The following is a 22,872-nucleotide window of genomic DNA, read 5'->3' as shown; positions in this document are numbered from 1 at the left end:
CCAAACAGAGGTCCCAGGGCCTCTGTGGGGGCACAGTGCCAGAATACCCCAGGCCAAGGCTCAGGGTCAGTCTCCAACTGAGCTGGCTCTATTCCCAGGACTACTCCTAGAACAAATGGACACACATCCACCTGCTGTTTACAAAGAATCGGACCACCCAGGACCCCGAGGTGCTGGAACCCTCCGTGGGAGAGGAATGAATGTCAGAGGACACAAGGTCTTGTGGTGAGCCCGTGAGCAAAGAGGCCTGGGATAGGGGGTCTCCTCTGGGACCCAGAACTGAGATGGGCAGGCAGGGTGGCGGGGAGGGGTGGGATGAGCAGGCAGCCTTCCCTGCTGATGAAGTTCACAGCAACATCTTTCCCAAGAAGGACCTGGGTTGACACGAGGACAGGGGTAGAGAAGGTGAACTATAGGTAGGAATGTGTCACTCAGTGCTACTTGGAACACAATCAGCTATAAAGTGTATATTTTCGGAGAGGACAGAGAAGAGGGCAAGTTCATTTTTAAACTCCAGGAAGGTCTAAGACTATAATATAAACGAAGTGACCTGAGTCAGAAAACTTGGTTCAAATCCCAGTTCTGTCGCTAAAATTGCTGTATGACCTTGGGTGACTTACTTAACCCAAACCTGCCTGGTTTTTTCTTCTGTAAAATGGAAAGAAATCATATCTATTCCAAAATAGTGATAAGGGATTAAATGAGATCATTTAAATGAAAGAGATTAAATATATTCAATGAAAACAACAGTACAGTAAAATATAGGAGTTCCTAATTTTTTCTTTCCTTTTCTTTTTTAATCCCAAGAAAAAGTGAAAATAACCAAACCCTCCAAACAATGAACAAACCTAACTTTTTTTTTTTTTTAAATAAAGGATGGTTATATAAATCATGACACAGCCGTTTGGTGGAATATAAGTAGCCATTTAAAATGAAGGTTAGGAAGCAACATAGAAAAATGATCACAACACAGTGTTCAGAGAAAGAAACCAAGTACAAAACACACCAATCAACCACGTCCACAACAAATCCCTGGAGAAATACGCACAAACACTCAATAGAGGTTGGGTTGGGATGAGCAGGGGCGGGCTTGCAGGTAACTTTCTTGTTTTCTAGAATGTTCAGAAAGTAGGTTACATTTATAATAAAAAAAATTTTATTTAATAAAAAAAACAATCCCCGAACCACAGCAGGAACAATTAGGTGTGACAAGAGCTGGCTGAGATACACGGGGGAGGGCGGAGGGAGAGCCACACCAGAAGGGCCAAGGGAAGGGGTGGGCAGGGGCGGAATGGCAGTGAAGCTCAGCCTTGGGCACTGTGGCCACCAAGGGCAGTCAGCTGGGCAGGGCTTTCCTGGATTTCCCTCCAGGTCAGGGCAGACAGAAGAGGAGCGGTGGAGAAGCTGGGGGTTTGTTGGGAGCAGTGGGGCTCCAGAATCCACAGGCCAAAGCTGCCCAGGGAGGCCACTTCAGTGCTATGCCCAGGACTGTGTCTCGCCTGCTGTCACAGTCAGGAGCATTTTCAGGGGGCAGCTCCCTGGAAAGCTCCAGGAACCCAGACTCCCGGAACAAAAGCAGGCAGTGGTATATGAGGTCCCTGTCACTGGGTCCCCAGTCCCCACCTGCCCCTCTCGGCCTCTGCTCTAGAGCACATTTCCTCGTCTCCCCTCCCTCCCTAGGCCACGTGGCCTGAGGAGCAGGGCCAACCAACTGGCAGCAGTCACAGAACAAGAGTTTAATGGAAATCACGAAGGCCGGAGGAGGGGGCGGGGTGGCATCACCGGTGACCTCTCCAGCCAAGCCAGGCAGGCCCTGATGCCATCTCTCCCCACACTTCACGGCTCTTCTGACAGGAGGGAAAAATTTTGGTGGCCCCTAGTCCAGCATGCCCGCAGTGGGAAGAGATGCCCGGAGCCCAGGGGGGACAGAGGTGTGATAAGCAGAGCTGCGGGTGAGGCTGGGTGGCAGGGCACGAGGCAGCAGAAGGAAGTGTTGCTTAGGCCAGAAGCAATTCCCGAGGTCCCCCAAAGAAGGGCTGTTTGTCTCCCGTGCTGGGGCGCAGGGGTTGAAGGGACTCAGTCACCCTTAATACGGGCCTGGCACCCTGGAGCGGGCATCGGGGTGAAGCAGGTGCCAGCCTGCAAAGGGCAAGGGCGAGCTTCTTCGGGGGCACTGTGGTTGTGGGCATTAGGGCCCAGGCAAGGGTGAGGAGTGGGGTACCCTGCTGGGGCCACAGTGGTGTTTGTGGGATTGACCCAAAGTCCCCAAGTGCCCCGGCGCCTTCCCTGGCTGAAGCTGTGCCTGGCGAAGCTGCACCCAGGTGGACACCTGGATTACCTGCTGCCACCTCGCCCCACCCCCATGACCCCTATTTAGCCTCCTCCAATGTCCCCACAGCCACCTTCACTGCTTGGAACACAGCCCAGTCCATCTAGGAAAAAGAGAGAGGACAAAGAATTTTCAATCACATTCCGGGGCCCACAGCTCCCCCTCCCCCCCAGAAAACCCTCTCTCTGCACGGGCAGACTGACTTCCGGCTGGCACAGAGCCAGACCTGGCCTGTCCACCACAACTGTGCCCCAGGGGGGTTTGGATGGCACACCCAGCCTGCTGGCCAGGGTCACACTCACTTGGGCATAAAGCAGGTGGCAGTCTGGAGGCAGGCTGGTTCCCTGGTGACAGAGCTGAGCAGAGAGGGCAGAGGTCTCAGGGGACAAGAAGTGCTGGGTGACGCTGACTGTGCTCACCAGGCCCTGCACCTGTGCCAGGGAGGATGGGCAGGAGGGTCGGTGCAGGCTCAAGGTCATGCATCCTGTCCCTGCTTCTGTAGTCCCTGAGGTCTACTTCCTCTGATGACCCCACCCAACTCTCAGGAGAGGACAAGGATACAGCACCATGTAAAGAGGTGTCCTAAACCAGGCCAAAGGGATGCCCGAGGGCACCGAGGAGGCCAAGACCAGAGCTCCCCTCTGGGGCGTGTCCCACTTGGACTTGAGGACCTAAGGACCCCACAGCTTCTCTGTCGCCTCCTCCCCACTGCAGGCCATGGCTCCTGCCCCCTCGCTCTGGGGCCTGGAGAGAATGCTATATGACCCTGGGGGTGCTCTGTCCCTTGCTTCTGCTCCCCTGATCTCCCCACGGAGCCCCGCCCACAGGGGAAGCACCTGGTGGGGTGCCCCGGCGGGCACCAGCACGGCCTCTCCGGGAGCCTGCAACAGGGTCCAGCAGCTCACACCCCACTCCTCCCGCAGGCGCCGGCGCAGCCCCGCGTCCAGGTAGCAGCTGCCTGGGGCACCGGGCTCCAGGGTCCCTGCCTCGGCAGGGCACACCTCAGGGAAGAGAAGGGGAGATGAGCCAGAGGTGAGAGGGAGGGGGCCGCGGGAGGAAGGGGACGTGGGCTTCACAGAAGCCAGGGTGCAGGAGCTCGGGGACAGTCAGATCTTGAGAGACAGGCAGCGGAGGGCACAGGATGGGAGGAAAGGGGCTGGTGTCGAGGGCTGGGGCAGCTCAGGGTGTCACAACAAATATTCAGCTGGAAGGAGCTTAGAGGAAAGGATTAAGGACGCTGGAGTTGAGGGTCTAATCCCTGCTTTCCTGGGGCCAGCTGCCTTTCCCAGCCTCTGTGGCCCTGGCTTGGCCCCTGGTCCTCTCTCAATGGTGCTCCTTTCTTCAAAACCCAGCAAGATGTCCTGCATAATCTCCCCTCCTAAACTGTCCACACCACGGCATCTGTGACTGGCCTGCAGTGGCTGCTAAGGTGGGGGGACAGTCCTGGGGAGACAGTCCGAAACACCCAACGCGTCCTGGGATCCTGGATCCAGAAGCGCAAGGCCACACGGAGGTTCTGATTCTCAGTGGGTGGACAGGCTTGCCTGTTCAGACCAGGGCCTGCGGCAGGAACTGCTATGGGGGCCGACACCAGCCCAACCAGAGCTCCTGGGGCAGGCAGGGACTCGTGGAGGCCGCAGGAGGAGGTGCCCAGGGAACACCTGCTGAGGCGAACGCCAGCATCATGCTCCAACTGGCCACCAGCTAGATCCACCCCCTTCAGCTAGGACCTCAGCCATCGTCCCTGGGCTTAGAGCTGAGTGGGGAGGGGAAGACTAGTGAACCAGACTAGACCCTGGAGAGTGCCAGCCAGGTGCCAAAATGTCCTTGCCAAGAGATCCAAGTCCATCCTGGGGCCAGAGCTGTGTGTTCCCAGGCCACCCAGTGAGAACGTCCCCTCTTAGACTTCTCCCATGAATCATCGTGTTGGGCCATTCAGGACTGCCCACAGCCGGCCACACCCTGGCCAGACGAGGCCATCTGTTTATGACGGGTGCCTCTGTCTGCTCCCTTCTGGGTGTCCCAGCATCGTGTGTGCCTCTGCAGAGGTGTGCAGGACGTGGTGGACAACACCCCCTTGGCCTCTGCGTGTCTGTGTGTGCCTCAGGGGGGCGACACTTTGTGGAAGTCTTTTCTCCAGGATAACTGGGGCCCAGCTGGACTCTGCAGCCATGAGGCCCCTGTCCGGGCTGGGTCTGTCCTCTACCTGTCTCCTGGTCTACCGCCCTCGGCTCTCTACCTGGCTAGACCTCCCTTGGGCAGTCTCTTCTCATTTCCTGGTGGAGCCATAAAAGGGGAGCAGCAGGGCTCCCCTTAGCCTCTGCCAGGCTCACCCTGCCCCAGAGCCCAGGAAGGGGAGGCCGCTGGCCCAGGAGGAGCAGAGAAGTGACCTGGGTCGGAGCCGACCAAAGCCCAGAGCTCAGCTCCACCGTGAGCCTCCATTTCCTGTCTACAAAATGAGTCAGGGCAGGGGAAGAGTAATGGACGGACATCAAGGTACCCAAGGCCGGTAGCACAATGTCCAGCCTACATCAGTAGGTCCCTGCTCTCTGTCACACCTCCTTCTCCTTTGGAGCCCCTCCACAGAATGGGGGTCCTCGTCTGCCTTCTCTGTACCTGTTTGAATGACTTGGGGGCAGACCATCTCCCCATGGGGGCTGGGGTGGGGAGCAAGCACAAGAGACAGGCACGGGGTACACAAGACAAGCTCCCGGCTTCCCTCCTCACCATCTGGAGAAAGCGGCGGATGCGCTGGGCGTCCTGTGCCCGGAACACGTGCCACACGGTGCTCACCTGGCTACCGGGAGACCAGAGCCCCTCCCCGTCCAAGCCTGAAAGGAAGTCTGCAGGAGAAAGATGGCTCAGGTGGGCCCAGAGCAGGAGGAGACCGACACTTTAGTCACTAGCTTGTCCCTCGTCCTGTCCCCAGCCCAAGAGCCACCTCTTTTTTGTTTCTTTCTTTCTTTTTTTTCTTTCCTTTTTTAAAAAATGGTGCTGGGAGTTGAAACCAGGGCCTCTCACGTGATAGGACGTGCCACTGAGCTATACCCCAAACCCTTTTGAGACTGGGTCTCACTAAGTGGTGATCCTCCTGCCTCAGCCTCTCAAGTAACTGGAATTACAGCGTGTGCCAAGGCACCTGGCTGACCCACCTTTCTGTGCCCGGTGCCAAGCAGGAAGTGGTGCCTCTGCATGAACCAGGATGCTGACCAGGTCAGCCACCTCCACACAGAGGTTCTTGGTCCCCAGATGTCCACGGTGTGAGCTCACGCCTGTGTGAAGACAGAGAATGGATGGTTTGGAACAGAATAAAAGAGCACTATGGGCCCCAGGACTTGGCACAGACACCAGTGTACCCCAAGATGACAGATACAAAGTGAGGGTAGGGAGTGGCCAGGACAGGCAGGGCACTGCACTCACCATGAGCCGCCCAGAGCTGGGGCTCCAGCAGATGCAGGGCAAGGCCGGGTGGGAGGTAGGAAGCCAGGTTGAGTTTCCCACGGTGGGCACAGTACTCGGGGAGGGGCAGGCTGGAGGCCAGGTTCTCCACCCTGTGGGCAGCGGGCTTTGCGCTCAGCAGGTCCAACCCAAGTGCCAGAGGCCCCACCAGACAGCCCCCCACCACACTGAGTGGCTCCCAGAGGGCAAGCTGGGAGCAATGAGGTCCCAGGGGACGGTGGGGGCGTTGAAGGCGGGGTGGGTGGATAAGGGACAGATGGTGGGGGAGAAGACGGGGCTGGCCCTGGGGATCCCGCACACCTGCTGATGTCCTCATCTCCCAGAGCCCGGTGCAGCAGGAGGACAGAGCCCTCGTCTGACTTTGGGCGCACTAGGGGAGAAGACAGAGTGGCGCTGGCCTAGGAGGAGCTGGCCCTCGGGTCCAGGGACAGCAACACACGGGTGCAGCCCCGCCACCCCACGTCAGGAATACTTACTCTCGGGCTGAGAAAATCCCTCCCAGAAGGCTGTGCTGTCCAGGCTGGTGGGCTTGGGGGGACCTCGGGGAGTCAGAGTCTGCACCTGGCCTCCAAGCGCCCCCAGCGCCCCCACGTCCCACAGGTGGCCTCGCAGTGTTCTCTGAATCCCCGACACCAACACGGGCTGCAGAGGGGGGAGGAAGGCAGGGCGCAGGGACGATGAGAGGCAGCCCTCCTCCGAGCACTGGCAGCTCCAGGGCAACCCGGAGGTGCAAGGGGACAGCTGGGCCTAGGGATGGGGGCCTGCAGGCGGGCGAGGCCGACACTCACCTGGCCCTGCCTCCAGTGCTCCTGGAAGAGGTGGAAACCCCGCCGAGGCCTGGGCTCCTGGAGCCACAGCAAGGCCCCGGGGGGCTGCAGCCGCGGCCTCACCGGTGAGAGGGGCAGGCTCAGGCCCTTGCGCAGGCCTGGCCCTGCTCGGAGGCCTGGCCCCAGGGCTTTCTCCTGGATCTTGCGTTCCACCACTTGCGCGATGATGCTGTCCAGGATGTTGGTGATGCGGTCATCCTGGGGGCAGGGAGGGAACGGGGCAGGAGGGCTCAGGACCTGTGGGCCCCACAGGGAGGCAGCCCCGTCTCTGGTCCCAGGCTCCCGGCCCTCCCTCCGTGCCCTGGCTCACACTGGGCAGGGCCGGAGTAACAGGGGCAAAGGCCATGTGGATCCGCTCGTGTCCCAGGCAGAGTTTGACAGCAGTCGAGGCCAGCAGTTCACAGAGAGAGGGACAAGGCAGGGGCCCTCGGCTGGCACGGTCCTCTGTTGGGGTCTCAGTGGAGTCTGGGGTCTCTGTTGGGGAAGAAAATAGCAATGTCTGCTCTCCTCACCAACATTCCCTGTGCCAACTCTGCTCGTCCCTACCACCACGACCTTCTGCCACAGGCAGCTCCAGAGCCTCTTGAAAGGGGAGCCTAGAACCAGAGTCTGACTGGAGGAGAGGCTGGGAGACCCGTCTCGAGGAGAGTGATGGGCATTACTGGGCGTGGGGGTGGGGGGCTGCTTTCTTTCTTTCTTGTTTTTTGGGGGTGGGTACTGGGGATTGAGCCAGGGGTGCTTTACCATTGAGCTACATCCCACCCTCTTCACATTTTATTTTGATACAGGGCCTCGCTAAGTTGCTGAGGCTGACCTCAAACTTGTGATCCTCCTGACTCAGCCTCCCGAGTTGCTAGGATCACCAGGGTGCTGCCATGCCCACTAGGGGTGGCTGTTTTCTAAAGCAACTGCAGATTGTTCCTGGACATTTCTGCTGCCTGCTGTCTCACTGCATCACTCTGTCCAACGGAGGTGGGGAGCCGCTCACCCTCTTTGATGTCCTTGGTCCTGTTGAGGTGCCCATTGCAGGAAGGTCGTGGAGTTGAGGGGGTTTTCTCTGTGGGCTCCTTCTGTGAAACCCCCAGTGCAACCAGAGATTTTTAAAACGGCAGCTACAACTCAACTCAACCCACAAGAATTAATGTTGGACTCTTGTAAGTCCCCAAATTTTGTTTACAGGAGTAAAGTATTACAGGACATAATGTAAGGAGAGAAGCAGCTACTCGTGGACTTCTCCTTACAGTATGATTTAAAGTATAAGCACATAAATGCAAAACATATTGACAAATGACTAGAAAGAAATATGTCAAAATGTTTATGGTGGCATGCGAGGTCATCATCGTTTTCTTCCTCCTGCTTTGTACTTTCCCAAATTTCCACAGGAGTATGTGGCACGGGGTCTGATACACAAAACACGCTTAGAGAACTATTTCTTGAGTGGAAAAGTTTTATCATAAAAAACATGAACTTCATGAAAACTTTGTACCATGCTGAGCACCTGCTGCACTTGGTGCTGGGAAAACTGAACTAGAAGCAGCGTGAACTGGGGGGGGGGGGGCTGGGGCTGGGGCTCAGTGGCAGAGCGCTTGCCTCGCACATGTGAGGCCCTGGGTTCGATCCTCAGCACCACATAAAAATAAACGAATAAAAATAAAGATATTCTGCCCATCTACAACAACAACAACAAAATTTTTAAAAAAGAAGCGTGAACTGGAAGAGGACTCGATGCAGGCAGGGAGGTGGGTGTAGAGGTAAGGTGCCAGATGCTGGCACTCACTGCTGGGATGCTAATCCCCAGGAGAAGTGGGGAAGTAACCCAGTCCATTGGCTTCCATGTCCCTCTTCATTCCCATCAAAAGAGAAGGGTCAAACCCCTTGCAAACGTCAGTCACTCGCAGGCACCCTTACCCCACCCTGGGGCCTACTGTTAGTCTTTGTGAGCTGGGCCATGCCCTGGTTCTTACCTGCTGGCCCCCATCTGCAGTGGCCCACACCCGGGCATCAGTTTGGCAGGGGCAATGCCCCCGGATGTCGAACTTGACCCAGACCTGGTGCATTGCAGTGCTCAGTTCGGTCAACGCTGCGGGTAGAGAGGAGAGTAGGAGGTTGGGGGGGGAGTGCAGGTCAGCAGCTTGGCCTCAGCAACAGGGAGGACATGGCACCAGGGTGAGGGACAACCAGACAGGAAGCTGGTCTCCCTCAGGACCCACCCACTCCACGCTCCACCCCTCCATAATGGCTCACCCTGGCTAGAGACAAACTGGGTCAGCATCAGAGAACAGGCAGCGTGCCCAGCCTCCTGGGCACACTCCTCCGTGGACTGCTCCGGAGAGCCTGTGGGGTGGGAAGGGAGACGCTGCAGGTCCAGAAAGCAAGGTAACCATGGGTTAAGGTCAGGGAAGAAGGCCAAGGACATGGTATGAAATCAGGGGCTCAACAAGCCATAAAGCTTGTCGCTTTCTGGGAAACTTAGGCACACAGTGTCATGGGATTCTCTGCCTGCAGAAAGCAGAGGCCTTCATATGCACCTTTGCAACAGCTCAAAGTGGTCATGTGGGAGAGAATGTTCCAGAATGTTTCTGATTCTGGAAATTTTTTTAGCGAAATCTCTTGGAACACCGAGAAACTTCAAGACCTCAGGTGATTGGGTTGAGGCAAGGAAAAGAAAACTGAGAACCATGAAAAGAACAGATAAGAGTCAGAAGATCTAAGTCTAAATGCTGGCCTTAACACTTACTAGCTGCTCGGTCTTGGGCAAATCACTTAACCTCTCTGAGTTTTTCTTATCTGGAAAATGGAGGCAAAAATACCCACCTCACAGTGTTACAACAGGTTTAAAAAGATGCAAGCTGAGCAAAATGGGAGGCATAGAGTAGGCACCCGACTTCTCTTAAGGGTGGGCAAGGATACAGGCGTGACCCTTGATCTGGGGAGAGGGAAAGTTCTGCTCTAAGGGGCAATGAGCCCCAGTGCTCAGGCCAGGGCCGGGCGGGGCAGGGAGGCCCTTTGGAGAGAGGCAGCCAGGAAATGGCCACACACCCTAGAGCAGGCCCACGGGGCTCCCTCCCCGCCCACGCACCCCCAGCCCCAGCCCCTGGGCCCCTCCCTACCTGCTTTGTCCCGGGCCCTCCCAGCACCGGACACGCGACCACAGGTCACACACAGCCGGTGGCTGCAGCGGGGGCATCTCCAGTGGGTGTTGAAGAGTCCATGGTGGCAACGGCTACAGCAGCGTGGGAGGCCCGGGCTTTCCTCGGTCACGGCTGGCCCCAAGCCTGCTGACCACAGGAGAGATCAGGGTCAGGGGACTGAAGGCGATGTCCTTTCAGCTTCGTATGGGAAGCCTCCAGGCAGAGGGGGGAGAAGCAGGGAGCCACCTGGAGGAGGGAGACAGGCCCCTTGATTCCCCCAACTTAGCAGTCCCTGACAAGAACGTCCCTTAGCTTCCCAGGCCTGCCCCGGGACCCCCCTGGGTCTGAATTAATAACCCATGCCACTTCCAGCACACGCCTTCAGCCCCTGCTTCCCCAGCCCTGCTTGCTACCAGAAACAGACAGACATGGTCACTGCTCCGGTGGCCTTTCCTTCAGGGGACACTGTATTTTCTTTTGAAGAGGAAATCTTAAGAGGCCACATCTGTCTTTACCCAAAGGAGTGGTTTTTTTTTTTTTTTAAGAGCAAAATTTCAGATTAAGCCATGATTGACAGGTAGAAAAGGAGCACGCACATTCAGCAAGCACCTGGGCACGTGCTGGGTTGGGGACTCCGGGCTGCTCTGCACTGGGCCCCTGCCCTCCCAGCATTCACACTCCGGGCGGCGGGATGGACCCGCTGACACAAGGTGACTAGGCACCACAAGGAAGGTGTGGTGGGGCAGCTCCAGGAGTAGGCCCCAAAGTATGAGTAAGTCTTCATGCACCAGGTAGGAAGGGAGGGGCAGGGTACTCCAGACCAAGCGAACTGCCAGTGTCAAGGCCCCAGGGGGTGGACGGCTCGGGAAGGGAAGGAGGGATGGGTGTGCATGCTGGGAATCCAGCCTAGGAACAATAGGAGCCAACAGGAGCAGACAGTGGCCCGCTGAAGACAACATGGGGTGCTGGCCCTTTCTGGGGCAAGAGGAGCCACAAATGATCTCTACAAACACCCCTTCCAGTGACGGGCAGGCCCAGGGCTGCGTGATTACAAAGACCACTCTGGTGCTGTGCGAGGTGGGCCGGAGGGACAGCCTGAGCCAAGGACTCCACTGGGCACCTTCCAGTCGTGACCATCAGCCTGAATCCCACCAGCCTCCTGGGCCCATGAGCCGCACCACCCCAGGAAGCCTCCCGGCCCGCCTCCCAGGGTTCCTGCAGACACTTGTACTTGGCCTTGTTTTCTCCACAAGCCCTGAGGCTCTCTGGGAATTGGGCTGGACCAGGATTTACCCTTCCCAGCATCCCCCACCCAAGCCAGAAACCTCAGCGTTGACTAAGAGACGGACTCAGAAATAAGGACAGATGAGGCAGGAGCTCTTCCGAGGTCACAGCAGGAGGTAGGGGATGGAAGGGAGGTCCAGCTCACCCTCACGCTGCACCCAGGCCAGGGCCTCCCGCTCTCTCCGCAGCAGGCGGCACAGTCGGTCCCCCAAACCACTCAGCAGGTGCTTGGCGAGGCCCATGCTGAGTCCAGCTTCCAGGCCAGACCCTCCACCCTCCTCAGGGCTGCACAGGGAGTCTTCCTCCAGCTGCCGCTCCCCTCCCAGAGGCAATCTGCAGACCAGACAGAAGCGCGTGAGGAGGGAGTCCCGGGCCAGAGGAGGGAACGCTGGGGAGGCCAGGGCAAGGCTCACCTCTGTGCTCGCTGGGAGTGGCAGGTCGGCCCGCCCACCTCTCCAGCTGCCTGGGCACAGCTTTGGCATTGAGCGATGCCCGTTGACAGAGACGGGCAAGGTACGTCCTGAAGCCCAGGGTCCTTGAGGCTGGTCCTGCCCTCTCGGGATCCTAAGGGGACAATGCAGCTGGTCAGGAGTCTGGGGTTCCGGGGCTCAGGCCAACCCTAGCCCCCGGTTTCAGCACCCACCCTGTCCACGCATACAGTCCAGTCCCTTCCTTGCCCTAGGCCTGGGGGGCCTAATTCAGAACCAGCAAGAGCGGGCCAGGGAGCCAAAAGGTCCACACACGAGGCTGAGCAGTGGCCTGCCCTCCTCTGTCCTTCTTCCTGACTTGGCCTCTCATGCCCTGGCATGGACGGAAGCTGAGGGAAGGGGTGTCTGGTGTCGGGCCCAAGGCTTTGGGCAACTGGAGCGAAGGTCCTCACACAAGTGCGGGATCCTTGCAGTGTCGAGTCTGGCTAGCTCCACGAGGGTTTCAGTGATACGGCGGCTGGCCAAGTGACAGCGCGAGGAGACAATCCCAACGCAGACGGACGGTGGAAGGCGCCGGAAAGTGAGAAGGCTGGAGGGTTTCCACAGGCCACAGGTGCAGTAACCCAAGAAGGCGAGGAGGCCAACCACTTCCCAGGCCAGACGGAGGCCTGGGGGGTGCAGACAGACCCACGCCGGGCGCGGAGGTATTTGTTCAAGGCCATAGACAGTCCTGATCCACACCAAGTAGTCCAGGAGGCGGGGAAAGTAGGGGATCCTAAAGAACTGAGGCCAGGCCAGCAGTGCCGGAGCCCTCTGTGACGGACACAGGGTAGCAGCAGCGTCCAAGATGTGCCCAAGGTCCTGACAGTGCAGAGTTCTAGCTGAGCCTCCATGGTCCAGCTGGCCAACAGGCAGGACAGGGATCCTTCCGGACAGGTGATGCCAATCCAGGATTTGTGGCACAAATAATCATAGCCATGAACATTGATTGTTTATTACGAGCCACCAATTCTATCGTGCCCTTGATGTGGATTATTATAGTATTTAATCCTTGCAGCAGGCTTCGTGAGGTAGACACATCTTTATCCCCATTTTATAGATGACACAACTGAGGCCCAGAAAGGTGAAGTTATTTACCCAAGGTCACACAGCTACTGATCAGCGAAGTCAGGAAGCAAGCGCTTTGACCCCAAAGCCCATGCTGCCATCCACACACCACAGCTGGGCAGGAGTCAGGGAGATGGAAACCATTGGCTAGAAGGCGGAAGGCTCTGGCTATAGATGCCGAGAAGCCCCAGAGAGCCCCAGACACTGAGGCAGGAAAACTGACAGCTGGGTGTAGTCCAGCCTTAAAGCACCTCTGGACCTTGTCCCCTGCAGAGCCCCAGCCCTGCTGCTGCTTGCTCCCCAGTCAGGCCACGGAGCCTCCACCACCCCTTACCTTTCTGTCCCTCCAGCTGTTCTGCCTCTGCCTTGCTCCCTATTGATGTGTCCAGCACCTCCTGCCACACTCCAGTCCCCTGCCCCGTGGTGCCTGGGAAAGGGTCAGGTGGACGCTTGGGGGTGGGGCCGCCTGCTGCTCCCTGGACCTCGGGGCTGCCTGCCCTCTTGAGGGCCCGGAGCCGGGCAGCTGAGCTCTTCTCATCCCCAGGACAGTCGCCTGGACACCCAAACTGCTCCGAGTGCCGTGTGAGCCATGTCTTCTTCAGCTTGGTGTGGTGGCTTGGGGGGCAGGCCCTAGGACCAGGCACCTTGTTCACTGCCTCTCTGGATGCGTGGGGCCCACTGGTACCCCCCTCCAGGTTCTCCTGGCACTTCCCACAAGAACCAAGATCCCCCTCTCTAGCAGGTGTGTGGGATGAGCAACAGCCCCCCTGGGTGGTAGGAGGCCCAGGAGAGGGGCACCTTGGGGTGGCTGGTGGCCCCAGGGGGTACCCAAGGCTGCCACTGCCTGGTATAGCCCAGACGTTGCCAAGAGTATGAACCAGGCCTGGGGGATAAGTGGGCCAGAGGGGCGGGGGAACAGTGTCTGGGTGCCCCAGGAAACGTGGGCAGAGAGTCTGCTGCCTGCCAGCTCCGGTCTCCCCATCCCTCTGGGGCAGTGTAGGGCCTTCTGCCTCTCGGGCTCTCTGGAGGTGTCCAGGGGCTGAGCCCAGCAGGCCAGGTTCCAACGTGGCCACAGGTTCCTTTGCCACCCTGAGAGTGCTCGGATCCTTGTGATAAAAGCCCTGAGAGTGGAGAAAGAGTTCAGTTAGTGCTGGCTTGGTTCCCAGGGTTTAAAAGGACAGGCAGGACCAACAGCAGCAGTTGTCATGAACAAAATATACTGCTGCTGTGAAATCACCAAACAGCTCACCCATCGAGTGATCAATGGCACTGCCCGGGGTCCCCTGAGTGTTTCCTCGTTGCCCTGGGACCCCCCCAGAGCCTCCTCTGGGATTTCTCAAACTTCCCCACAATCCATCAACTAAAATGTCAGCTCATGGCTGACCTGCCAAAGGGCATACGGGACCTATTTAGATGATTTGGTACCTTGACCCATATTAGTTTTTAAGTATTTTAAAATCTTAATCTGGGCATGGGGTTGCCTATGGGTGAGAAGCCTTAGGTACAAGTTCTGAGGTCCCAGCATATCCCGTTCCTAGATACAGAGAGGTCTTGCCTATCCTGCACCCCAAGACAAGGCCACACATATGAAGGGCAGGGTTTCCCAGGCCTTGGCCTGGGTGGGTAAAGGGGAAGTCAGCAGCTGCAGAAGCCTGAGGGTAAGACGAGCTGCTGAGGCCGGGGGCAGCTGGTTGCACGGGCTGACTCCAGGGGACAACTCTGGACTCCTCCAGGTCATCAGATGGGCCGGCAGAGTATACGGTGTATTTAAGTATATTGTATGTCCTGAGCCCCAGGTGACTACCCTCTGCTCCTGCACTCACCTTGCTGCCTAAGCTGAAGGCGGAGGGCACTTTGGGCTGGCCCCCGGAGTACACCCAGGGGGGTGGGGCCAAGGGCCAGTCACATGGACGCTCTGGGGGCAGACTGGATACTAGGTAGGGCGGCAAGCAGGTGGGCACCCAGAAGGGAGCTCGCTCCAGGATCTTGGTCTCCAGCAGGAAAGGGCAGTGCACAGGTCGGAAGGCCACAGGGTCACTCTTGGAATGGCCACCGCTATGCTCAGGAATAAAGGGGCCATAGCGAGGTGGGCATGCTGGCCCGCAGAAAGCTAGTGGATGGGCCAGCATCGCCTCTTTCCAGCGCAGTCCTTCCTTGCTGCCCAGCCAGCTGGCCTTCCTCTCCCCATTCCGGGGGCCCTCACCCTCCACCAGTGGGAGCGTGTCCTTGGGGCCCTGGGGGAAGCCAGGAGGAAACCAGGAGTCTGGGGTACTCAGGATGCCCCTCCAGAAGGGAGCAGGCTCTCCCAGGCACAGTGCCCCATGGCGCAGGCTATCCCGTGGTGGAGTACCAGGCTCCTGTCCCACGATGCCGTTCTCAGGGGCTGTCTTCTCCCAGGCTGGGGTGTCCTTCAGGAAGCTGGGCGTGCTCTCCATCACTCTCCTGCCCTCATGGGGCTCTCCCAGGGGGGTCCCTAAAGCATTATCACCAAAGCATGAGTTCCTTGGGCACAAGCCCCAAGCAATTTACCGCTGGCACAGAGCAGGCACCACCTTGGCAGCACCGAAGTGGCTCAGACCAGTAAGGCAAGTACCAGCCCACAGCTGGGCACCATGCAACCTACCATGTGTGGCCTGAAGGATCATGTCTGGGTGCGATGCCCCAGCATGGGGAGCTCACTCCTTCCCCCAAATTCTGGTCCCCACCTGAATTTGAGGGGCCAAGTTCAGCAGAAACTACCATTTCTAGGGTGACAGTGTTCTGACCTCACAGAGCCAGAAATCTGATCATGAGCCCTGGAGAAGAACAGGGAGCAAGAACCCAAAAGTTTGACTCTGTGGAAGGCGGGAGGACAGACCATCGTCACCTGCTGTGTGACCTTGGGCAAGTCTGGTTGTTCCTCTAAGCCTCAGCATGCCCTGGGATAAAAAGGGGCTTAGGTCTCAGGGAACTCTTCCCAAACTGCAGCTTGTGGTTTTGGGGGTGCTGCTTGGCAGCCTCCGCCTCCAGCCCCAGCTAGACAGGACTGGGACTCGAAAGCCAGGTAGACTGGAGTCACTGGGAAGGGCAGCTAGCCAGGGCTGCGCGCTGCAGTCTCCCTCCACCTGGGTAGCCCTGAATCTGCCTTCGGAGGCTACGGTTTCTTGGCTTTCTCCAGCAGAGCCCCAGGACCACTGCCTGGTGGCTAGGATCTGTGGTGGCTGGGCTGGGGAAGAGTGAGCCAGCAGAAGATAGGGGATTAAGAGGTTGCGGCAGGGCTGGTTAAAGCTGCCCTAGCTCAGCCAGCGACGCCAGCGCCGGGGTGCCGCTGGTAACTGCAGCCTGGCAGGGGGGAGGGAAAGAGGCGGGGAAAGCGGGCTGGGCCCCAGAGAGAGAGGCAAGGGAGGGAAAATTGAACGTGTGTGCGAGGGACCGGGATGACAGGTGGCACCAGAGCGGCAGCACTCTCCTAGCGCAATTCTTTCGGCCGGCGGGTGGAAGCCCAGCGAGGGACATGAGGACCTTTGGCAGAGGGCGCCTGGCTCTCCGGAGCCGCCGCTCCCACCGGCCCGGCCCCTAACAGGGAGCATCCTAACTTTTCGATGTGAGGATGTGTGGCCCGGCCCAGAGGGGCACGGAAAACCCATTCCCTGCGTGCGCCCCGGGCTCGGATCGGAATTCCCCCGCCGGGAGAGTACCCGGACATTAGGATGCCGCGGTGCCCCCCTGGCGCCCCCTCTCGGCGCTTACCTGGGCTTCACGGACCGGGCGCGGCGCGGGCGGCGGCGCTCCTGTTGGCCGGCGCCGGGCACCCGCTCCCCATGGGCCGGCTCGGGGCCTCCCGGCCGACGGGCGAAGACGCGTTCTCCGCTCTCTGCTCAGCGCGCTCGCGCTCTCTTTCCCCCCGGGCGGCGGGGGCGCTCTAGGGCCGCAGGTTGGAGGGGTCGGACTCCGGGATCTGCAGGATGCGGCACACGGCGCGGATCGGCCGCACCAGCTTCTGGGCCGAGGCCGTGGGTTGCGCCATGGGACGCCGAGACTCCGTGCTGCGCCTTGGGGAGGGCCGGGCCGGGGCTAGGGAGCGGGTGCCCCCGGAGGGAGAGAAGGAGCTGGGCCGGGGGGAACGCGCGCCCCGGGTCCGAGATGGCCGAGTTGGGGGAAAGGTCGAGGGGCTGGGGAAGGGGGTCGTGCCTGGAAGGGGAGGCCGATCCCGTGACCCAGGAGAGAGGCACCAGTGAGGGCGCAGCACCGCGCAGCGCGGCTAATGGAGGGAGAGCGCGGCGGAGAGCGCAGCAGGACCTCTGATCGCCATCGCCAGACGCGCAACTGAGAGTGGGGAAGCTGCTCCGCCGGTTTCCTCCTCCAGCACCCTGCGGGAAACAGGAGCCCGTGATTCGGCGGCCCCGCCTGGGCCTGCCCCCTCCTGAGCCCCGGGGGCTTCCGCCAACGCCCCGGCGATGCCACCGGCTGCGCACGGGGAGAATGAGCCCTTTGTTCCCCCCTCCCCCCGCGGCACCCGGGCGCCTGCCGAGAGAGGCTCCCCCGGGGCAGCGTGCCAGCTTCCCAGCCGCCCCACCCTCCCGTGGGCCCGGCCCCGGAGCCTGGCAGGCGGGCAGCACCCCCACTATAGGTGCCAAGCCCGGGAACTGGAGCAAAGGGCGGGAGGGGCCGGACCAGGCCACGGTGGGGCGGGGTGCCCCCCGGGGTGCTTGGGCGGGGCGGCTGGGAGGGGGCAGTGCCAGAGCTGGCAGGGGCAGTCGGGTTCTCACGGGTCAGCGATGGGCGCTCCGACCCACGCCAGCAGGGCCTGTGCCTGCTGGACCACTCTCTCCCGGTCCTCTCCAGCTCTGGCACGTGGGCACACCCCTCTGGTTGGTGTTGCTCTACCTCATCCTCACCTGGCCAAGCTACTCTTCACTGTCCCCCACCCAAGCCCCCTCCCAAGGCCCAAATGGCACAAAGTGCTGTCCTTAGAAGTCGGAGAGGGACTGACATCTAGTCTAAGAGCCTGGTTTCACCAAGTGCCCAGAGAAGTGATGGACCCGAGAGGCTCCATCACACCAGGCCCTCGGGTTTGTAGGGTCAGCCGCATCCCCGGTGTTTCCTAGTGCTCCCAGGCCTGGTGCTGGAGAGGAGCCTATGGGAGTGGCTCCTGGGAGGGAGCAGCGAGTAGGAGAGGAAATGGGCAAACAGGGCACCCTCCACCCGAGGAAGCATCCCGGCTCCTCTGCGGGGGTGGTTCCAGAGCACAGACACAAACAGACAGATTCAAACACACACAGACAGATTCAGACACACACAGAAACCCACACGCCCAACGGGCGCTTCCCTTCCCCTCAGGCACCCACCTCCTGCCCCTGGACTCCCCTGCCTATGGAAGCCATCCTCAGCCTGCCTTCTCCCACCCTGAAACAGAAGGGACACCCCCATCCCACGCCCCTGCCCCATGGAAGGGATGAGTTCTCCAGGCCTCTGGCCTGCTCCTGGGTTAGAACACCACCACGGCTGGAGAGGGGAGCCGTGGGGAGCTCGGAACCTTCTTCTTAAGAGACTGGAGCAGAGGCAGGGAGCCTTTCACCAGTTGCAGAGAAGAGGAAGGGTCCTTGGGAGAGGGGATCCGGGGTGAGGGCACCAGACAGGACTTGGGCCATGTCGGCATGGACTCCCCAGCCCCTGGCCACCCCAGAGGCTGGTTCTGTGGCAGAGCGAGCTGGTAGGGGTTGTTTACGTGTCTGAGTTATTCTCACTCCCTCCTTCCCCAGCTCCCCTGGGGGCGGCCAGACCTAAGTGTGCCAGGGGAGTCGATGGCGGAGGGTCTAACAGGGACTGGGACCCAAGGCCCTGCACTTGGCCTCCTGCTTCCAGATGGGCTCCGGGTTGAAACGGTGGGCTGGGGTGCCTGTGGTCTCCGTCTGTCCCTCTGGCCTGCCTCCTCAGAAGCGAGGCTTGTGGGAGAACCCGGGAGAGAGAGCTGTGGCTTGGGGCCTGGAAGAGTCCAGAGTGGGAGCTTGGGCTGTCCAGAGGCCTGAGGGCTTGTTGGCTTGGGCTCTCATCCCCAAAGGGGATGGGACTGTCCTGGGGGATCAGAACAGATACACCCCCTCCCCACCCCCAGAGGCCATGTCTGTCTTGTCAGGTCACAGTCCTTGGACTGGACCAGAGCTCTCGGGCCGGCTCCTGGCATGCCCAGGGGCTGATGGGAGTGGGCTGGGGGAAGGACCCCTTTTCCCACCCCCACCCAGTTCCCCATCCGGCCTCAGAGTCCATGCCACAGGCCACAGTTGCCTGTCCTGAGCCTGAGGATGGAGCAGAGCTGGGGAGCCACACAAGAGACACAAACACAGGAGGAGAGTGACCCAGCACATGCACCGTGGACCTCGGCAAGCTGACCAGCTCCCCCTGACAGCCGTGGGCCCGGCCCCAGCCCACACCGACCCTCGCGCACTGACGGACACGCTGACACACACACTGCTGCTGAGAGCCACCGCAGCGCCTCAGCCAGCTGCCCTCTTGCCACCCCAGAGCCCCTTACCTGGGCAAGCACAGTGCCCCTCGGTGGAGCAGCCCCCTGCCCAGGGGTGGGCAGCAGGCAGGGCGGGGGAAGGAGCCCCGGAGAGTCAGGCCAAGCTGCCACTAATCCGGGCGGGGAGAGGGGGGGCACCCACGTCAGAGCGGGGACTGCCGGGTGGAGGGCATCTGAGGACATCCCCTCCCACACACGCGGCCGTCTGGGCACCTAGCCCTGCTTCCCCAGCCCCTCCATCCTTCAGACAGCTGAGGCCGGCCCCCACCCCCCACCCCTGTGGCAGTGTCTGGGGTGGGGGGCCCGGGGGAGGGGGCTGGGGAGAATTCTCCCAGGACCTGGGGGGAGGGGAAGGGGAAGGGAAGTGTGGAGATGCTCTGGGAGCCAGGAGGAAGCTCAGTGGCAGATGCCACCCCCCTCTCACCCACCCACCCACATCCTTGACCTAATTCCTCTTCTGGGGCCCTCCTCCTTCCTCCAACACCCACCCCCCAAATGAGCCTCCATTCTGCCCCAGGGCTCAGGAACTTCAGGCCTAGCGACACCAGCTCTGGAGCCCAGGACCCCCGGCAGCGGGCATCCTCCTTCAGCCCAGGTTTTGACCCCCTCCCCAGCTCCTGGGTCCCCCAGGCCCTGGTGCCAGTGGGGGATGGGCGCAGAGGCTGAGTGCTCGTCCCCTCTATCCCTTGGTGGAGGACGGTGCCCACCAGGACTCCCCTGCTCAACCTGGGCGGGGGCTGCCTGGGTGTAGAGGCCGAGCTTGCCGCAGTGACGGCTAAGACACAGCGAGTGGGCCAGTGAGCTGTGACACGGAGCAGGGAAGGGGACCAGGACACAGAGGTGCCACAGGCCAGAGGGACAGGGTGGGCTGAGGCAGGAGGTAGAAGAGCTACCTGGAAGGGCCAAGGGATGGAGGGAGGTGGGGCAGAGGGAGCAGGGGAGACCAGAATCCAGGGCCACCTGCCCCCAGGAACTGGGAGGAAAGGGAGGGGCCCTGGCAGCAGGCCAGGACAGGACCCAGCAGAGGGGCAGGGTGCTAAGGGGGCTGCCCTCGGTGGCTTCAGGTCCCTTCCCAGCCCCGATCCTGCCAGGCACACTGGTGGCAAGCAGACTGGGGGGTGTGGGCAGGTGACAGTACTGACAACCCTCCCCCGAGAGCCCAGGCCAAGGGCTGAAGGGTGGAACAGGGACCCCATCCAGGGGTGGCCGTGATGGGTGGTCCTCAAGGGGCATCTGGGCTCTGAGGGAGGCCCAACTGGTACTCAGTGCCCGAGCCTTGGTATCACGCGTATGGCTGACCAGGAATGCCCTAGAACTTGGACTTCTCACTCCTTCCCCTCTGACCCCAGGATGTCGTGTGACCCACGCAACTAGAGTCAGCCATCCATCCACCTATGTCATGGAGACCCTGGTGAGCCCCCAGGTGACGTAGGACACAAAGACCAAAGCACAAGGCCACTCCCGCCCTGGAGGAGCTTCTGGTCACTTGCTGCATTTGTTCTTCTAGTAACACTCTTTCAGGCTGCTTAGCTGTCAGGCCCTATGCTGGGGCTGTAGGGTGACTACTAGGGAGAAGAACAGGTTAACAAATTATAAGATGTTTCTAATCCTGCCCTGGGAAAATCAGGGGGGCTTCATGGAAGAGGTGATACTTGAGTGCAGAAGTCAGACAATAAGCAGCACTTCTCCACTGAATCACACACTCACAAAAATATTTCACTTCGGTTAAACCACTTGTTCTGGGCTGGAATACAACAGTAAGATGTCTGTTCTTCATGAAGTCACAACACAGTAGGGGAGAAAATACAATGTGCTCAAGGGGAAAAGAAAAGTACATGCAAGAACAGAAAGGCAAGAGGCCCAGAGGAGCAAGCAAGACAAGGCAGGGTGTGCCTGTGGAGCGCTTCCCAAGCAGTCAGGGGACAGTGGGCTGGGGAGACAGGGCACTCCAGGGGACAGTGGGCACCGGCCGGCTGTGCAGAGCCGGGACCAAGTGGAACACAGAAAGCTTCACCAAGTCTGCGGAGGGCCCGTGTGACCTGCCCACTGGGAGGAGCACTGTCCTGGGAGCAGGCAGGTGAAGCCCCAGCCCCTGAAATGCCCGCACTTCGGCCTCCCCCAGCCCCTTCTCCTGAGCCCCCGATTCCTTGGCCCCTTCACCATTTGTTCTTTGGGTTTGGGTCTGCAGAGGCTGCCTCCACTTCTGCCTCTGCGGCTCCTGCAGCAGGAGGCGTAGCCCCCAGCTCCCGGCAGCACCACTGTGGACCACCCGCTGCAGCCCTCAGATCCCCGTTTCTCATCTGTAAAATGGGTACAGCCCCTACCCGACAGGGTGGCTGGCAGCATTCAAAGAAACCAATCCCTGTGAAATTCCCAGTGCAAGGTCAGGCATGCAAAACGTTCCATCCACGTTAGTCTCCTTCTCCCTGCCTCCCAGGCAAGGAACAGCTCATTTACTTGGGTTCTGCATAGTGATTAAGTACTCTGGAGCCAGACGGCCTGCCTCAAAGTCCCATTCTGTCACTTACTAGCTGTGTGACCTTGGGCAAATCACTTGTCCTCTCTGTGCTTTTTTCCCCCCTTATCTGTGGAATGGAGATGATAACAATAGTTCCAACCTTCTGAGAGGGCGGGGGCGAAGATTAAATTAATATGTCGGGGGCTTGAAGCAGCCTCTGGTGTGCCTAGCCACACTCTAGCTGTGTGACCTTAGTCTTTGCATCCCTACCAAATCTAGCAAAATGGCTGGTCCCTGGTAGAGGCTCAGTACGGATTTTTGGAATGAGTTAATGAGGTTAGACAACACGGTGGTGCCAGGTAAGGCCACCTAGGAAGCCACTGAGCACCCACATGCGAGGAGCTAAAGCACCCCAGGAGATTAAGTGCTTTCTCCCAAATAAAACCCGGATGATCCCACACCAAGAGTTAATCCTCCTCCTCTCAGGCCATCCAAGTCCTCAGCCCTTCCCCTGCCCCTCATCCAGCACTCTCACCCACCTCTTTGCTTACTCAAAAGCAGAAAGGAAGAGCAGGCGTGGGGGTGGACAGGGGGTGTCACAGTGGTGACACCAGGAGGGCTGTCCCAGGGATCAGAGGGGGTGGCGTAGAGCCAGCCCAGCCAAAGAGCCTGGTCTCAAGAGAGCAGTGGAAGCTCCGGGGATGGCGGGCCACAGACCAGCGACCACAAGTAGCAGGGAGGGCCATCAGAGGAGGCCCCGCTGGAGCTCCGCATCGTCTCTGCGGACAGCCGCCAGCAGCCAGGCCCCGGCAGGGCGAGGCTCTGGCCAGGCTCCCAGCCCCGCCCTCCTTGACCTGGAAGCTGGGGGCAGCCCAGATCCCGGCAGCTGCTGCCCTCTGGTGGCCACTGCTCACAATGCAAGCTACCCCTGAGGTACCTGTTGATGGAACTTAGTGGCTGGGGAACTACTGGGAGGTGATGTGGGACACCCCCACCCCAAGCTCAGGACCTAGGACTACCCCCAACATCCCCCCTCCACACCTTCACTCCCACTCCTCCATGGTTGTAGCTTCCTGGCCAGGCCCAATCCTGGCTCCTCTTTTCAGACCTCTTTAGGTCTCGCGGTCACCAGGACTCAGAGACTCCAAGAGCTCATTCATGACAGCAGTGACACCGCAGGACTACTTGTCAATACGGTCTCATCTGGCACTGTGTGCCCTCGGCCTCGGCCTTGGCCGTGCCTGACTGGGCTATATGACTTAGAGTGTGGAGGGAGGGGTGGGAGATAATCAAGAGAAGCAGAACACCTTTAGTATTTATTTATCAAAACATTCACAAGCCTGACCT

General features: G+C 59.8%; 2 protein-coding genes across 4 annotated transcripts; both read right to left on the bottom strand.

The window, feature by feature from the left end:
- Positions 1–1,133: 1,133 nt before the first annotated feature.
- On the bottom strand, positions 1,134–16,437 carry Hr (HR lysine demethylase and nuclear receptor corepressor). 2 transcript variants are annotated; one of them, XM_040293157.2, is made up of 19 exons: positions 16,295–16,437; positions 14,389–15,038; positions 12,900–13,686; positions 11,444–11,594; positions 11,176–11,363; positions 9,726–9,893; positions 8,860–8,949; positions 8,580–8,695; positions 7,604–7,685; positions 6,926–7,089; positions 6,577–6,813; positions 6,265–6,430; positions 6,089–6,158; positions 5,750–5,880; positions 5,482–5,601; positions 5,057–5,172; positions 3,166–3,330; positions 2,632–2,760; positions 1,134–2,432 (listed from the first exon to the last, which is right to left on the bottom strand). In XM_040293157.2, exons 2-19 carry the CDS (start codon positions 14,998–15,000, stop codon positions 2,370–2,372), a joined length of 3,555 nt encoding a protein of 1,184 aa, XP_040149091.2. In that variant the 5' UTR covers positions 15,001–15,038; positions 16,295–16,437; the 3' UTR covers positions 1,134–2,369. The 2 variants fall into 2 exon arrangements, with proteins under 2 accessions (XP_040149091.2, XP_005329360.2); XM_005329303.5 differs by having other exon boundaries at positions 9,726–9,890.
- A 29-nt stretch (positions 16,438–16,466) lies between these two features.
- Positions 16,467–19,210, bottom strand: Hrurf (HR upstream open reading frame). Of its 2 annotated transcripts, none has more exons than XM_078030916.1 (2): positions 19,077–19,210; positions 16,467–16,914 (listed from the first exon to the last, which is right to left on the bottom strand). In XM_078030916.1, exon 2 carries the CDS (start codon positions 16,569–16,571, stop codon positions 16,467–16,469), a length of 105 nt encoding a protein of 34 aa, XP_077887042.1. In that variant the 5' UTR covers positions 16,572–16,914; positions 19,077–19,210. The 2 variants fall into 2 exon arrangements, with proteins under 2 accessions (XP_077887042.1, XP_077887043.1); XM_078030917.1 differs by lacking the exon at positions 19,077–19,210 and adding an exon at positions 17,314–17,398.
- Positions 19,211–22,872: the final 3,662 nt, after the last annotated feature.

The sequence above is a fragment of the Ictidomys tridecemlineatus genome, chromosome 14, assembly GCF_052094955.1.
Source record: "Ictidomys tridecemlineatus isolate mIctTri1 chromosome 14, mIctTri1.hap1, whole genome shotgun sequence".
Lineage (NCBI taxonomy): Eukaryota > Metazoa > Chordata > Mammalia > Rodentia > Sciuridae > Ictidomys > Ictidomys tridecemlineatus.
Note: the sequence above shows the minus strand (reverse complement) of the source record. Positions and strands in the feature narration are given on the sequence as shown.